This window comes from Ascidia mentula, chromosome 1, assembly GCF_947561715.1.
Source record: "Ascidia mentula chromosome 1, kaAscMent1.1, whole genome shotgun sequence".
Lineage (NCBI taxonomy): Eukaryota > Metazoa > Chordata > Ascidiacea > Phlebobranchia > Ascidiidae > Ascidia > Ascidia mentula.
In genome coordinates this window covers 17,974,037-17,990,226 of record NC_138566.1, presented here as the reverse complement: position 1 = coordinate 17,990,226, position 16,190 = coordinate 17,974,037, and the positions used below count along the sequence as shown (strand labels likewise).

At 39.1% G+C, this 16,190-nt stretch overlaps 2 protein-coding genes across 3 annotated transcripts; both read right to left on the bottom strand.

Annotated features, from left to right (window-relative positions):
* Window positions 1-3: 3 nt before the first annotated feature.
* LOC145901843 (protein MAK16 homolog A-like) lies at window positions 4-3,079 on the bottom strand. The gene is made up of 8 exons (XM_082989650.1): window positions 2,936-3,079; window positions 2,278-2,327; window positions 2,098-2,216; window positions 1,269-1,485; window positions 992-1,046; window positions 657-845; window positions 408-467; window positions 4-303 (listed from the first exon to the last, which is right to left on the bottom strand). Exons 1-8 carry the CDS (start codon window positions 2,948-2,950, stop codon window positions 166-168), a joined length of 843 nt encoding a protein of 280 aa, XP_082845776.1. The 5' UTR covers window positions 2,951-3,079; the 3' UTR covers window positions 4-165.
* A 3,615-nt stretch (window positions 3,080-6,694) lies between these two features.
* On the bottom strand, window positions 6,695-15,535 carry LOC145893127 (sodium- and chloride-dependent GABA transporter 3-like). 2 transcript variants are annotated; one of them, XM_082982055.1, is made up of 14 exons: window positions 15,387-15,535; window positions 14,864-14,970; window positions 14,328-14,458; window positions 13,404-13,530; window positions 12,882-13,017; window positions 12,373-12,508; window positions 12,178-12,312; window positions 11,995-12,098; window positions 11,750-11,874; window positions 11,163-11,275; window positions 10,199-10,336; window positions 9,479-9,682; window positions 8,533-8,700; window positions 6,695-7,578 (listed from the first exon to the last, which is right to left on the bottom strand). In XM_082982055.1, the coding sequence occupies exons 1-14, from the start codon at window positions 15,464-15,466 to the stop codon at window positions 7,477-7,479; spliced, it is 1,806 nt and encodes a 601-aa protein (XP_082838181.1). In that variant the 5' UTR covers window positions 15,467-15,535; the 3' UTR covers window positions 6,695-7,476. The 2 variants fall into 2 exon arrangements, with proteins under 2 accessions (XP_082838181.1, XP_082838182.1); XM_082982056.1 differs by lacking the exon at window positions 14,864-14,970 and having other exon boundaries at window positions 15,387-15,515.
* Window positions 15,536-16,190: the final 655 nt, after the last annotated feature.

Below are 16,190 nucleotides of genomic sequence, written 5' to 3'. Positions count from 1 at the left end.
TGCTAATATAAGTGTATTCAATGCTGCGCAACCAACGTTCCACAAACAGAACACATCACCAACAAATAGCCCATCTCTTCTGACTTGATCAGTCTTGGCACAGATTACCCTTGTTTATTTAATAAGCTGTAAATTCAGACAGTGATTGAAAATCCCCAGAGTAAGTTAATGTTTCAGCTTAGTCCTTTGGTTGGTATTTTCCATTTCATATTCAATTTCCACCGTAGGACGTTTTCTCTTGACTGTTGAGATTTCCGGCTCTTCTTCAGATGATTCGGCCTCGGATGCATCATTTCCAATATCCTACAACACAAAGTCAGGTCGTTATATATACAACCATTCACAAGCTTCAATTTTAACACAAAATTTTGTTATTAAAATACAAGTGGGCATGACTTATGACATACCTCCACATCACTGATGTCAGAATCCTCAAAATCCTCTGCATCAACGTACTGGACTTCGGGCTGACAAATCATAGCAAAGGTAAATGTTTTAATAATTAACATACAATAGAGAATATGCCTTACATCAAACAAACAAATGTAAGTAACGTACATATTTCACTGTATAAATAAAATAGTTCTTTGATTTTTTGGTTTCAAGATCATTTGTTCACACTATGTTTTGAGAGCAATTTTGAGAACTGTTCATACTTCTGAATCTGCTTCATCTTCTTTTTCTGATTCAACATCACTGTCAGATTCAACTTCTTCTTTTTCAAGGGCACGGTCAAAAGCAGTAGCAGGAAAATTGTAGATGTCTCCATAAGTCCCCTGTTTTAACCTTTCCAGCAATTCTTTTTCAATTGCTGTATCAAGTTGGGCTGCAACTAGTGCCTTTTGCTAAAACAACAATCATTTTTTTTTGTTAGTTTTTGAAATAATTGTAAAGCAAAAATACATCCACAACTTGTGATCCCTGGAAAAATAACCAGCAACCCACAGTTTAAAAACCACTACAGTATTAATAAAATAATTTTTTTTCAAACCTCTCTCTTTGCTTCTCTCCGTTCAACCTTTCGATTTATGGGAACAAGCTTTTTTCTGAAACAATTGTACATTCGTGACACCCCCACAATAAAGTCTAATTATTTAATTAAAACACTGCTTTGCAACACAAAACAATAGTTTCCACTGAACAAAACACATTAATATAATGTGATATCAGGAAGATTTTCAACATAAAATAGTAAAAGATTACTTGGCATTGATGTTAAATCAGCGTGTTCTCGCTGTCACAAAAACAAAAACAGAGCAATGACTTACTGTCGTTTTAATGTGAGCTTTCTTATTCGAATGAGATACTGGTAGATCTTCGTGTAGCGTTGTTTACATTTGTGTCTTAAAAAGTATGGCCAGTAAACAAGATTTTCATCTATCTGTTCCAGCGCCTTTTCATAGTTTCTTGATAACTTGACCTTTTCCCACATTCTGGATGGAAAGGCTGCTCGTTCTATGGTTTTCATGTACAGATAACAAATACCTGTAACAAAACATGTCCTTTTTGAAAACCAATTCAACTATATACAGCCATGGGCGTATCCAGGGGGGAGGTCCGAGGGGTCCGGACCCCCCCCTTTTGTGAAATATTTTGGTCTTTTTTGATAACTAAACAAATGCCACTGTATTTTTTGTCAAAATCCGCGTGAAAACCAGAAATTTTCTTTGACGTTGACCTAAAAACCGCATCGTGTTGCATTCGCCATTGTTTCCAAACAGGGAGCATTGTTACCGAACACTTGGCATTGTTACCAAACATGTTGCATTGTTACGAAACAAGTGTCATTTTTCGTCAGTTCATGGACGAAACGTCGTTTTTCAGTGGCCACGTTGTAATGACAAGCGGTTTATTTGCGTGATAGTCAATTAGTTTAGTTGTTAAACTTTCCATAGCGTTACACAATTGCGCAAGCCAGGCCAGAAAGCCACCGTCCCCTGTATACAGCATTAAAAATGTTTTGTTAAACAGTTAGGCCTTAACAATAAAATCAGACTTGACCACAACTGGCATAAAACAAAAATTTTCATCAAACACAAAAAAACATTTTATTTGAAAATTTATGTTCACCTCACAAAAAATGATAAAAACACTTGCCTTTTTCTTCACGAATGGTGGCATACTGACTGTTAGATAACGGACAAGAATTTTTGTTGCACAAACCAGTTACATTGTTCTCATTTTTGCAAAAGCGCTGTGTTTTTGAAGTTCTTGCTCTAAAAATACAATATAAGAGTAGTAATTATGCCTAATCAACATTAATAACTAAAAACTTACTTGACTTTGTAGGAACAATACTGGGTGTTACCAATGACATCCCACAAAACCTAATATACACAAAAATAGTTATCATGGTTTGACAACACTTTTCCTCCCATTTACCACATATATATATATGTATATATATATATATATATTGAAGCTTAGAATTTAATTATCGTATTTTTAACACATTGCATGACCTTTTGTCTATTTTAGTGTGTTTGTTATGCCATCATTTGCTACACATTGTGCAGAATATGGCAGTTCCTGACAAGATCACGGACATGTAGGAACATATCTTTCCTTGTGTAAACTGTTTTGTAATTGATGCATGTGTCAAGTCACTACAGATGTCATCTGTTGATTGTTTTGCCCCGAAAATTCCTCAAACCGTCAAAAAAAAATTTAAAGAACAACTCGCACAGGCAGCTAACATACTCTGCAGACTGATTTGCGGAGGAAAACTTAAATGAATACATATAAAACTTGTTTGATGTCCATTCTACACCTAGTTCAATATCCGAGAAATAAACAAATACATACTAGGTGCACTTTACCAGTATATAATGTAAAATAAGCCTGTTAAACTCGAATAATTATGTTAACGACTATAGGTTAAGGTTATATTAACAACTGCCAGCTAAAACATTAAATAAAGTGTTGCTTTACTTACGTCGTCGTGTTGCATTGTAACTTTTTTTAAATCATTCGGAAGTATTCAAAATTTGAAATATAAATATTGGCCCGGAACGGTAAACAACCTGCCTATCTAAACCAGAATTGAGCAGTAACGTTAGAACATGTGAGCGATGTGAAAGTTAAATACATATGCATGTATGTAGTTGTGCCAGTGCCACCTAGTGTATTTTTTACGTGAAACCACATGTCCCTTTGATTTTCGAAAGTAAATTTATGTTTGTTTACTTTGGTTTAAGAATATATGTACTACAAAAGCATCAACTTAAAAGTTTAAAATGTATGTGTATTGCAATTATTGCTAACACAGTTGGCTTTTTCACTCGAACAAATTGTTTCATGACACTAAATTTTATGTAAAAGTGCAGCCAAAAAAAGTCATCGACACGGTAAAATTACGCAGCCTCTGAATGTACCAGGTTTAGTAAATACAAGAAAAAAGGTTGACACCTGGGTAGCGCTTTTGATCACTATCCTGCAACTAATTTTGACCCGAATGCATAGAGATGGGGCGGGCCCAACATAATATTACAAATAAAAGTATACTTCCGAGAAAAATGAAAGTACACTTTTGACAACACCCAGCACCAAATGACTAGCCTACTAAAAAGGTCAAAAATGCACTAAAACTGACACACTGAAAATCGCTCTGGCAACAGCACATGCCCCAATTCCAACCTGAATTGTTTAAGGGCCAAGTCATTTATCGTTTTTTGAAAGATCCATTCCTCATCTACAGATTCTCTTCAAAATTGGTTGCCGAACAGGTGGATTTTTGAAATCCAATTGGATTTTGCAGAAAATGGATCGTTTAAGTATTTTATCTATTGTAGTTTTATGCAAGGCCCATCTCTCCTCTACTTGCTGGGTGCTGCTGAAAATTATGGTGAAAATAGAGCACAAAATTCATGCTGTATTTGTGTAAAAATGAATAGTTCAAGTGGCCAATCATTCGTGATTTTATGAAAGATCCATCCCAGATCAACAAATTTTGATCAAAATCAGTCTCTAGATAAGTGGATTATTCACCCCTCAATTTTTTTTTAAATTGAAAAATATTAGGTCCCTTTTTAAGTCAGAAGACCCATCAACGGTCGTAGGGAAACAAGAATAACAGTCGCTAGATGCATTACAGCAGAGGGCCTTAAAAACAAGATTTCTCCAACTTAATACCAATATAGGCCCTGTAGGTCACAAGAACCTCCAGGAGGACCTACAAATCTTTGCTGAGTCCTGTTCCATCCAGGTGCAATATTTTTTAGCTTTGAAGAATATTAGGTCCCTAAATAAGTCAAAAGACCCAGCAGAGGTTATTGGGACACAAGCGTAACAGTCGGCAGGTGCAGTAATGCAGAGAAGGGCCTTGAAAGCAGGATTTCTTTGGCCATATAGGTCCTTGAATGACAAGGAGTACAAGACGAGCGTTCCCCGCGAGCAAAACTTTTTTTGATTAAAGCACTGATATGCGGTCTTAAGTCTCGTGTCTGCCAATTGTTAAATTAGTACTCCTTTTTAGTAAATGTGTGGGTGACTTAATAACATTTGGGACCGGGGCATACGGGTTCACACAGGCTACCTCGATGAAAACGTTTTGATACAGAAAACGACTCACACGTTAATATGCCGATTGTTACACGTTAATGCGACAGTTGTTTACGCTAAAGTGACAACGATGTTTACGGTTTTTTCGTGATGACAAATGCAAGTAACGGATTTCCGGTAATGCGGTTTGCGAGAGGACATACTGCGACGTAGCAACATGGCAAAAACAACAGGACAGAAACAAGCTATTACAAATGAAAAATGTCACGAGTCATTTTTCGACCAAAATACAGGCTGCAGGTATTCATCCTCCGCCGATTTCGAATCTTTACTGTGTTGGTCCATCCCTATTATTTATTCAAGTCGAAATAGACCGACCTTTTATTATTGTTGGGAAATGATTCGATTTTATGGACAGAACTATATACATCGAGAATAGAGTGATGTCGCCTAATATTAATGAGTGGCCTTTTTCCATTTATAAGAAAGCCATGTGCAATCTGTGAATTTAAATTTTGCAAATTCTGCTGGAAAACTGAAAGTCAAGCTTTTTTACGTGAAACCACATGTCCCTTTGATTTTCGAAAGTAAATTTATGTTTGTTTACTTTGGTTTAAGAATATATGTACTACAAAAGCATCAACTTAAAAGTTTAAAAAATATGTGTATTGAAATTATTGCTAACACAGTTGACTTTTTCACTCGAACAAATTGTTTCATGACACTAAATTTTATGTTAAAGTGCAACCAAAAAAAGTCACCGACACGGTAAAATTACGCAGCCTCTGAATGTACCAGGTTTAGTAATTACAAGAAAAAAGGTTGACACCTGGGTAGCGCTTTTGATCACTATCCTGCAACTAATTTTGACCCGAATGCATAGAGATGGGGCGGGCCCAACATAATATTACAAATAAAAGTATACTTCCGAGAAAAATGAAAGTATACTTTTGACAACACCCAGCACCAAATGACTAGCCTACTAAAAAGGTCAAAAATGCACTAAAACTGACACACTGAAAATCGCTCTGGCAACAGCACATGCCCTAATTCCAACCTGAATTGTTTAAGGGCCAAGTCATTTATCGTTTTTTGAAAGATCCATTCCTCATCTACAGATTCTCTTCAAAATTGGTTGCCGAACAGGTGGATTTTTGAAATGCAATTAGATTTTGCAGAAAATGGATCGTTTAAGTATTTTATCTATTGTAGTTTTATGCAAGGCCCATCTCTCCTCTACTTGCTGGGTGCTGCTGAGAATTATGGTGAAAATAGAGCACAAAATTCATGCTGTATTTGTGTAAAAATGAATAGTTCAAGTGGCCAATCATTCGTGATTTTATGAAAGATCCATCCCAGATCAACACATTTTGATCAAAATTAGTCTCTAGATAAGTGGATTAGCCACCCCCATTTTTTTTTTAAATTGAAGAATATTAGGTCCCTAAATAGGTCAAAAGACCCAGCAAAGGTTATTGGAACACAAGAGTAACAGTCTGCAGGTGCACTAATGCAGAGGGCCTTGAAAGCAGGATTTCTTTGGCCATATAGGTCATTTAATGACAAAGGATTACAAGACGAGCGTTCCCCGCGAGCAAAACTTTTTTTAACTGAAGTACTGATATGTGGTCTTAAGTTTCGTGTCTGCCAATTGTTAAAATAGTACTCCTTTTTAGTAAATGTGTGAGTGACTTAATAACATTTGGGACCGGATACGGGTTCACACAGGCTACCTCGATGAAAACGTTTTGATACAGAAAACGACTCACACGTTAATATACCGATTGTTACACGTTAATGCGACAGTTGTTTACGCTAAAGTGACAACTATGTTCACGGTTTTTTCGTGATGACAAATGTAAGTAACGGGTTTCCGGCAATACGGTTTGCGAGAGGACGTACTGCGACGTAGCAACATGGCAAAAACAACAGGACAGAAACAAGCTCAAATGAAAAATGTCACGAGTCATTTTTCGACCAAATACAGGCTGCAGGTATTCATACTCCGCCGATTTCGAATCTTTACTGTGTTGGTCCAGTCATTCATAAGAAAGCCATTTGCAATCTGTGAATTAAAATTTCACAAATTCTGCTGGAAAACTGAAAGTCAAGCTAGCGCTAAATTATCGGGCTTATTAACATTTTTCTGTTGTTGACGAAACAATTACCGCCAAAACTCACAAACTTTGTGGCTTCGATGCTTTATTTCATTGTGAAACATAATGCAAAGCACAAGCAGGTTTTTTAAAATCAGGAAATATTCCCTTTGGACCACACTAGGATAACCGATACAAAAAATGACACAGAATATCTCAAGGGCACAATGAAAACGTTTGTACGTGGCATGGTGAAGTTGGAATATACTTTGCCACCATTCTACGTTTTTTGCGGGAAAGCAATTTTGCTCAACGGCCAGCACGACTAACGCAAAAATGTGAAAACAGTGGTACTTATATGAAGATTATGTCATTCCTATGTGAAATTACACGATAATTTGCAACAGATTAAGACTGAAAAAATTGCCATGTTTTTACTGGTAAGACAGAAATTATAACTGTGAAATTGGCAGTACCCAAACATAGGTTATTTTGACCCAAACATAGGTTATTTTGATATACATTTTTTGGGGATTAGCAAAACCAAAAGAGGTCAGAAACTCTGGACATTGCTCGTGTTATTTTGTCTTTTCCTGGATAGTCAGCTTTTCAATTTTGACAGTTGCTAAAAAGGTAATTGCGATTTTTACAACACACTATCAGTTAAACTTGGCAGCCAGCTTCTCATTACGGGTTTAAAAATCAACCCAATCAGCACGTACCGTAGGCATAGCAATAACTTGCACGACATGCGGTTTTTCGTGTAAATCTTAAAATAAATAGCATTGATATTGATAGAAAAAGCAAACGGAAAAACTTATTTAGTCAAATCAATACATCCATACAACACACAGTGCCAGTTAAAATGTTGTCATGCGATTTATGCTTTGGTTTCTATTAAGCTGATAACTTCCACAACTTCTCCCTTTTCGTTTTCTTTTGGGTTAAGAGATTCCTTGGGCTTTAACGCTTCCTTTACTCTCTGAAAACAAAGTTTTGAAATATAGGGTTAGGATTTTGGCTACTGGGGTTCATCCATTAAGTGCCACGGAAAAGAAAGATCTAAAGCACGTAGAATACAACGTGTTGTCCGAGTATCCAGCTTTCTGGCTTTAATTCGTTTAATTATTGATATTTTCCCAAATTACCAAGAAAAAAAACAAATTAGTAGCAAGGAGGATGTTGACTGTTTAATGGCTTTGTCGGCGTGAGCTATTGAATAAACAGGATGTTAAACTTGCCAAAAATAAAATTGGCGATAATGACCGGGTATTCATTTAGGAAAATGCGCCAAGACCAAAACCGAAAAAACATTAAAACAAAGCGCCTCGTGGCCTAAAACAGGTTCTGTCGAGTGAATGGTCGCCTTGGTGGCAAAACAATTTTCGTAGGGCCGAATGAAATTGGCAAGTATAAAGGGGGTGAACACAAATTTGTTGGCACCACATCTGATATTGAATACAATTGGGCTGACATAAGGTCCTCATTTGTCCGAATTACGTGTGTCTGAAGCCGACAACCATTGGCTTTACTCCAATCTTCAAACACACTCGGTGTCATAAAACCAAATTTAGAGGGATTTATTTTGACGTTTTCAAAGTACAGAAACAGCCAAGTGCCCAATAAATTTTAACTGTTTCTCTTCATGTACATAAAAGCTTTTGATGAAATGAGCTTGCCGTCTATATGGAACCATTACGGAGAGTAAAAGAGTCACATGTGACTCCAGAGTCATGTGACTCTTTGCTTGTGACGTTGTTGCTACTCCAAAGTAATTTAATTATTTTTTTCGCAGTAAAAAGTCCTCGCCGTAAAAAAACTTTTTATAGTCCACATAGCCAATTGCACACTTAATAATGTTAAGAAATAGATATAGTTACATCAATGCGATATGTGCAGTCAAGCAAAAGGACCGAAAAAAGCCATAACCGCCCACCTCAAGCAGACTTCCTTCGTTTCTCCATACAGCGATGGCAAACCACAGCGGTACGCACATAATGGACGTGAGAGAGAGAAACCAGCCGATCACATTTGCCCATACAGGATACACGTAATCGTCCTGCACCAGTGGCTTGAAGTTGATGCAGTAGAAGAGAAAAACAAACTGAAACAAAAGGCAAGTTGCTTACCATGTGCGGCAAACGGACTTGGGACGTTCAATAAACTGGCGAAAAATACTTTGAATAACACAGAGGTGTGGATGTTACAGAAGTAAACACTGTATTTGTCCTACGGTAAACGGTATTTGTCCATTGCGTGATATTTACCATTTCGGTACAAAGAACACTTTTGTGTCATTTTTATTGATGTTTTTCAAAGACAAACGCACTTTTAATGGAAGAACCATGAAAGCGCGCAACATGGGCTAATCCCTTTGTTTCAACTTAGTTACCAAACCCTCAAGAAATCAGAGAACGTTTAGCCTTTCAAGATAATAGTGCGGTTAAAAGGTTTGGCATCTGGTTACCACAACACCATTAGTGCCTGCTATCATTCGATATCTCCCAAGAGAGACGCAAGCGCGTCAATATCTCCAAGATAGCGTCAGTTGAAAACAATACACTGGAGTGAACAACATTGTGTCAATGGGCAACCTGGTTAATGACCTCCAAAATGAATTACCAGGAGCCACGACCCGCCCAATCAATACTCTTGCTTGACATGGGCGTGTCATGAACTCCAAATATACATTGCGTTATTCAACAGGCACGAAGCGTGTGTAGTTATGTTCGGCGATTAGTTTATCACAGAGGCGGTTTATCAACGTACGTTGGTGCTGTAAATGATGAATAAGCAAGCACCACGCAACGTTGTATAACTAAAACATTTGGCGCATTGGCGAGGGAAGTTTACATTACAGGACAAAATATAAGCCAACATACCACTGCTACACTAGGGGTCAAGAATTTGTAGCACAGCTTGAAATACGGCGCTGGTAAATATCCGATCATCTCCTTCACGTTGTCATAGAAACGTTCGGCGCCGTAAATCCATCCTATGGCGATGGATTCGAAGAAAACGAGCCATAACAAAGATATCCCGCTGGCAGCGTACATGTTTAACAGCTCGAAGAGGTAAATACCTCCCTAGATAACAGATAGGAATAATCAATAAACGTCGGTTGTTCGGTGCATGAATTTTCCGCAGTGTACAGCAGCCAAAGCGATGGCGTGATCATTACTTACAGATTGTGAGTCATGATGAGGATATTTCTTGCTCAAATGAACAATGAACTAATTTTCCCCATTACTGTACACATTGATCCCATTACAACTTGACAACAATTATTGTCTAACAGCTTTGCTAGATCAGCAGTTTTGCTGTGCAAGAAATATTCTTATTGTGATCGATGACTATACGGTACAGCTTTGACTGCTGCATACTACTGATACCCAAGTCAGTAAGTTAAGCTAAACTGTTTACCTTATATAATTGACGTAGTCGTTGATGGTTAGTGAAGGGACAAGCAAGGTTAAAAACGTTAATAAACCACATGTTGCTTGTTTGTCCCGACACAAAAGGTTCAGGGCCACAAAACAAACGACAAAGTGGAAGTGATTTCTCTCACGGGATTTTCTTCAATAAATCAACACCGTACGTACATTGGTAAGAAGTGGAAGTCCCAGCAACAGCAAAGTTCCCGAAACGGCGGCCGTCAATTTCTCTTGGCCGTGTTTTCCACTCTTCCAGCGCGGAAAGATGTCGGCGATGGTTGTGACTCCGCATTCGACGCTTGCGAACTGAATAGAAATACGAACCTCTGAGGTTTCGAAGGAGGCAGAAACGGGTATATTGAAATGAAATTAGATGACCGCAACGGAAACAAGCAAAAAATACCCAATTGCTCAGCACACAGCAGAATATGCGACACACTAAAATTTGCGTATACCCAAGTCCGGATATTTGCTTAAGGGTGGTTGAATAAAATTGGATTGCCACAACGTACGTAATGGTTTCAAAAGTGTTATACAGCAGAGTTGGAATACGTAACAAATACTTACGTAAGACCGAGCCAGGTCAAGTAACTACTACATACGAGATTCAATGTCCAATGCCTATGTTGAAAAAATAAAACCTTGCGTCGAACATTTGACAACAAGATCAAATTAAACACCAAAATCGAAAGTGATTTAATAAAGTTGGCATGGTTACCGCCACAAAACAACCCGACAACCTTTCCGCATGTTTGGGTGAATTGATCGGGTACCAAAAAAGCCAGCAAATTCAGCCCACAGGCTCGCGCAGTCGGTTTAAATCGATGAGGAAACAGCCTTTGTCCTGTACAGTTACATGTACAGATTGGCAAACTGTTTTCAGATCTATTTTGCGATTAATTTAACACTTCTTGATGACCAAAAAGGAAGAAACTTTATTTGCAGCTTTTGGTGACATTTTAAAAATTATCCATTGGTAAAAGTGTTTGTGAAGTAACCGGTTTGCTTAAAGTGTATGTATGTTGCATTGTTAGGTCCGATGTCGTAAATGTAATAAACTTCCTCGATTTGCTCAAACAACAGTGGTGGCGTTTCGTAACGCTGCACCCTAATTTAATTAATGCTCACGTACCTGTGTATCGACTCCCACCAAAAAGAGAGTGGCGAAGAAAAGAGCTGACCACAACTGTGGTAATGGAAGGAGAGATAACCCAACAGGGTACACGAGGAAAACCAGACCAGGGCCTGTAATTCAATGGACAAACGAATTTTATACGAAGCAGTTTCCCGTCGACCACTCGCCGCGAGGTTTTTGTGAGTCATCATATCCGATTGTTCTTTGTTCTTTGGCGAGCTTTAAGAGTCGCCTGCGCACGTTTTGTGCGAGAACGCGAAACGCTCGGAAGGGTTTTGGAAACCTACTTTCCCAGGGCTCCAGTACGAAAAAATAACTGGTAATATTCCACTACTGAAACAGTGACGACTCGGCTTGCAAACACCCTTTAATTTCCAGAAAAAGTACGGATAATGTAGAATGTCCGGCATTCTCAATTTAATAAACAAACAAAGTATCATATTATGCTACACTAGTACAGTGCCAAAAACATATTTGGGTTCACGATGGTCTTAACATGTGCATTGTTGTACCACATCATAAGAAAGCCATATATAAAGTCAAGCAAGAGTTTGGTAACAAAATATGACAAAAACAAGAATTACCAGCAGTAGCAACTTCGGCCACATCTTTTGACTGCATGAATGCCATGTGTCCCAGCAAGCTGAAAATGACCAAGGAAGAAAACAGAGAAGTCAGGCTACAGGTGGTCGATAAGACGATGCATTGCCTACAAGAAAGCATTTTACTTCATTTGATATATAGCACAAACTGGTAACTAGGGTAGCCTAAATTGTTTAGGGGGCGTTAGTGTTTTCACGTCGCGCTAGAAATGTCGATGGTATATTACTTGTAGCAGTTGTTGTTGAATTTGTTGAAGCTGCCGAACGCGATCAAAACGGTGAAGCAGATACCGTATGAAAAGAATATCTGCCCTCCGGCGTCGACCCAGACCTGACAAACAAACGGACGGTTCGATATCAAGCACGTGCGCGCGCGCAATTAATAATTCAAGGGTCTCGGGGCGACTCACTTGTGCTTCCGTCAACTTGGTAAAGTTGGGCTTCAGGAGATACTCGACGCCTGTTGAAGCGCCCTCAAGTGTTAAGCCTCTTATTAGAAGCACGAACAAGAGTATGTAAGGCAGAGTCGATGTGACATACACAACCTGAGTCAGAATACCGCAATTTTAAGTAATGATAGGGTGTAACACAAAGATAGTTGCTACTTTTCCGCTCCAGCGTGCGCCTTTAAAAATGCAGAGGTAGATTACGATCCACGACACAACAAAGCAAGCCACCAGGGGCCAGTTGGTGATTGTTCCCATCTCCGAAAGGCCAGATGACTGTTGTAGAACATTTCGTCTGCAAATAAGGACATGTTTTTATAAGATGACTTTTGGAGCAAGGCTTCTAAAAGGTTAGCCAGTAATCGATCAACCACGAAAAGTGGCAAAGTGAAGTAATCAGTGGGGAAAAAACCGTTTGTGACATAGTGTGTAATTTTCAGTAATTGACAAAATTATTATTTTAAGAAACGCTTTTTTTCAAAATTTCTACTACACAATGATCACGCGCAAAATTTGCTTATCTTGGAAAGAGCTCACTGTCCAGGATAATGATTTTAGATAAGGCCCATTGTGATGTAACTGCAATATGATTTGTGATTCGCTGATCACTTGGAAGTTTACGTCACACCGTACAAAGGGCTAAAGACAACAACCGGTGACAGAAGTACCTCCAAAATTCCGTTTCAGGAGATATGACTGTGATGTTAGTCGCGTTAGCGATGATCGAAGTGGTCGTGTTGGCGGAATTTGAGTCATTCAGAAGGAATCCCGGCACTTGACAGCTTGGACTGTTCCACCATTGTCCTGTGGGAAATCAGAAAGGACTTCCATGTTTATTCCTTTGTTGTTTCCTTTCGCTCCATGCGGGATATTGATTTACTACTAACTGGGCCAACGGTTTTTTTAGGAAAACACTTTTCTCGTGACTGCGGAATCAATATTTGTCTACAGTAATAAATTTGCATCAGTATAAAGTTTGCAGTGTAAACAGTACTTGGTTGATATGTAACAACAGAAGCTTATGAAAAACTATGGAGTTTATGCGAAGAAATACAAAAACTAAATTCATTTGGAAGTACTTTACTGTACCAGATCATGGGAAACATTTCAGGCTAAGGATTTTGAAACGGTGATCAAAAATCTGTCAACCAGTATGCCTTTCAACAATAAAAAGCAATTTTGACTTTTACCACAAAGCGTCCAGGCCAGTTTTCCGGGAAGTAAGGAATGGACCAAGTAATAAACCGCCCAAGCCATCACAACCATATTGTAGGTGCTGAATACGAGGTTAATGAACGTACATCCGTAGCCGATGCCCTGAAACGAAGGAAGTCGGTGTCATATTAGCATTAACTGAAACCTAATTAGAATGGAATAGTTAACGAAAGGCTGCTGAAAGGCTGCTGTAAAGAAACTCTTCTTTAAGTTGAGACCAGCATAGACATTCTTATCACAACAAACGCAACGTTCACGCGGAAACATGGGATAAACGTAGCCACATACTGTGGAGCTACAACGCGAGGACAAGAATACCGTGTTTGAATCGTGCAACAATCAAACCTATCATTATTGTTACAAAGTACCACCGCAAGTGTTTATGCAAATTGTATGTACAACATGCGTTGCATTTAATGCATGGAATTAATTACAATTGTAAGAGCAATACAATGTTTGCATTAACAAAGGAAACGACCATAGGAGGCACAGCAGAAACGATGGACTTGTGTACCGAGCTAACCCTGCCTTTTTTTTCCTACTGACAGAGGGTCGCTTTGTCTTAGAATAGGTCTTGCGCCCGCGGTGCTGACTATGTAATAATGAAATTCCAGATATTGATCAAATCAGAACTCGTGACAAGGATAACATCAGTTCAATCCCGGTGCAGTTAAAAAATTAGTTCATAACACTCTTCTGGGAATAAACGGACTAACACATACTGTTAAAAACATTCACATGTTTCATTTATTTAAAACGATTCGGTCCATGTTTTTAACAGTATAGGGTCAGTGTCTTTATTCTCACAATTATGAGAAAATGTTCACAACATGACTTTTCCAACACAGTCCACGATTGGATAAGGTGGTCCGTAAAGTGAGCAGTAAGTTTCAACTTACTTTCATTGAAGGGAGACTTTTCCAGACCTCGACAGCGCTTTGCCTGGTGTACTGGCCGAGCGCCACCTCCAAGAAAAACATGGGAATTCCGCCCACCAGCATGATTAGGAAGTAGACGAACAGAAATGCACCTGGAAAACATACGTCTGTGTAGTCAATCGTGGAACTCAAGGTTGGCCTTGTGGCAAAGCAAGGGAGGAACATAGAAAATGTATTTTGCAATTTCCTGCTAGCGATAAGCTCTTGGAAATGAAGTGCAAGCAACATCGCTTCTGTGGCCACCACTGCTCTCCAGTGAAAGGCGGCCAATGCCAGAGAGTGGATTATACACTGGTTGCGTGTGAACGGTGGTTTAATTGAAAAAAAAAACAAAATCACGACTACACTATCAGATTAAATGAAAACCACACGCATGTTAAAGTTTAAAAAAAATGAAAAAAGGCGACCAGAGCTTCTGCTGGACGTCGGAGTGGCGTCCGGGGGTCCTTTGGCCCGAGCAGTTCGACGAGAGAGAGAGCCAGCTTTGTGGTCCTTACCTCCACCGTTTCGGTAACACAAGTAGGGGAAGCGCCAAACGTTCCCGAGGCCAACTGAATAGCCGACCATTGCAAATATGAACTCCCACTGTTTTCCCCACGTTTCCCTGTCAACAGAGCAGTTATATACGTGCACAGCCCTGCGCGCCGTACCAGGAACGACGACGAAAGATTGGCACTTTGGTCATATGGGCGACAAAACAATTGTTATCGTATTGTAAAGAAAAAGAAAAACATTTTATCAAAGTGGAAAGAGAACAGATGGTTATTAAAGTAAAAAAGACGCGCGCGTAGTCCGTTTTCGGAACGGTGCACTATGCTGGAAAGGAAACCAGTTACATGAAACTGCTAGCAGGTGTAAATTGCGCAATTTCACCCGTTTTTTTACCAAAACTGTGCAGAAACTACAAAACAAACGTAATCACAGCACTTGCCGACCTTTGTCGCCTAATGCTTCTTGAAGTTCACTGTACAAAAGCGGTTATTGTAATCCTATTACCCCCTCCCCCATTACTCAACTGACCTCTTGTTTTCCTCATCGCTGGACGTTGAACTCGCAGATTCCTTCTCATCGAACTCCATCTTGCAATTCTTCGAATCCATGCTGCAGCACGATAGTATTGTCGCAGTTTCTAGTGTTAAGCACACTTGACTAACAATCTACCAGGAAGAAACTCTGCACAGGAAGTCGGAAAAACGATTAAAAAGCTACGACAAGTCATTACCAAATATGAGCACACCGCGTCGCAGAAAACATGGACGCTACAATAGCCGTGGCGCCAACCATTTTTTTAAAAGCGTGGTTTCGCTGTCAACCCAACGACAGGATTGACTGAAAAGAAATCAACCCTGACTAAATCACATTTCTCCTATTGGCTCCTTCTCCCGCTCTTTTTACCGACTTCCCGAAGGCAGTACAAAGCCACGCTGGGAGAAAACACGTGGTTGTATTTTTTATCTGCGCTTTTCAAGCAGGGACGTTCTTGAATCATGAGCTAGTTTTACGGTACATCTGATTTCCGCGTATGCTCAACACAAGAGTTAACACAAGCAGACGTTTGTTTAAAAATGAATTTACAACGCAAGCTAACGCAAGAACGGCTTCATCGACAACGCAGCTATTTTAAATGGAACTGTAATAGTATCGGTTGTGTGAACTGGCATTTTCAAGTCACTTTACACGCACAAGGAGTATTACAATAACCATTATATTGATATTACGAGTTATTCTATGACGTCATACAACAAACTATTACTTCAGCAGCTATCTTTGTCGAAGCCTGGAACAAGCATCAGGTCAGCATGACTTACTTTGACCCCTCATTGT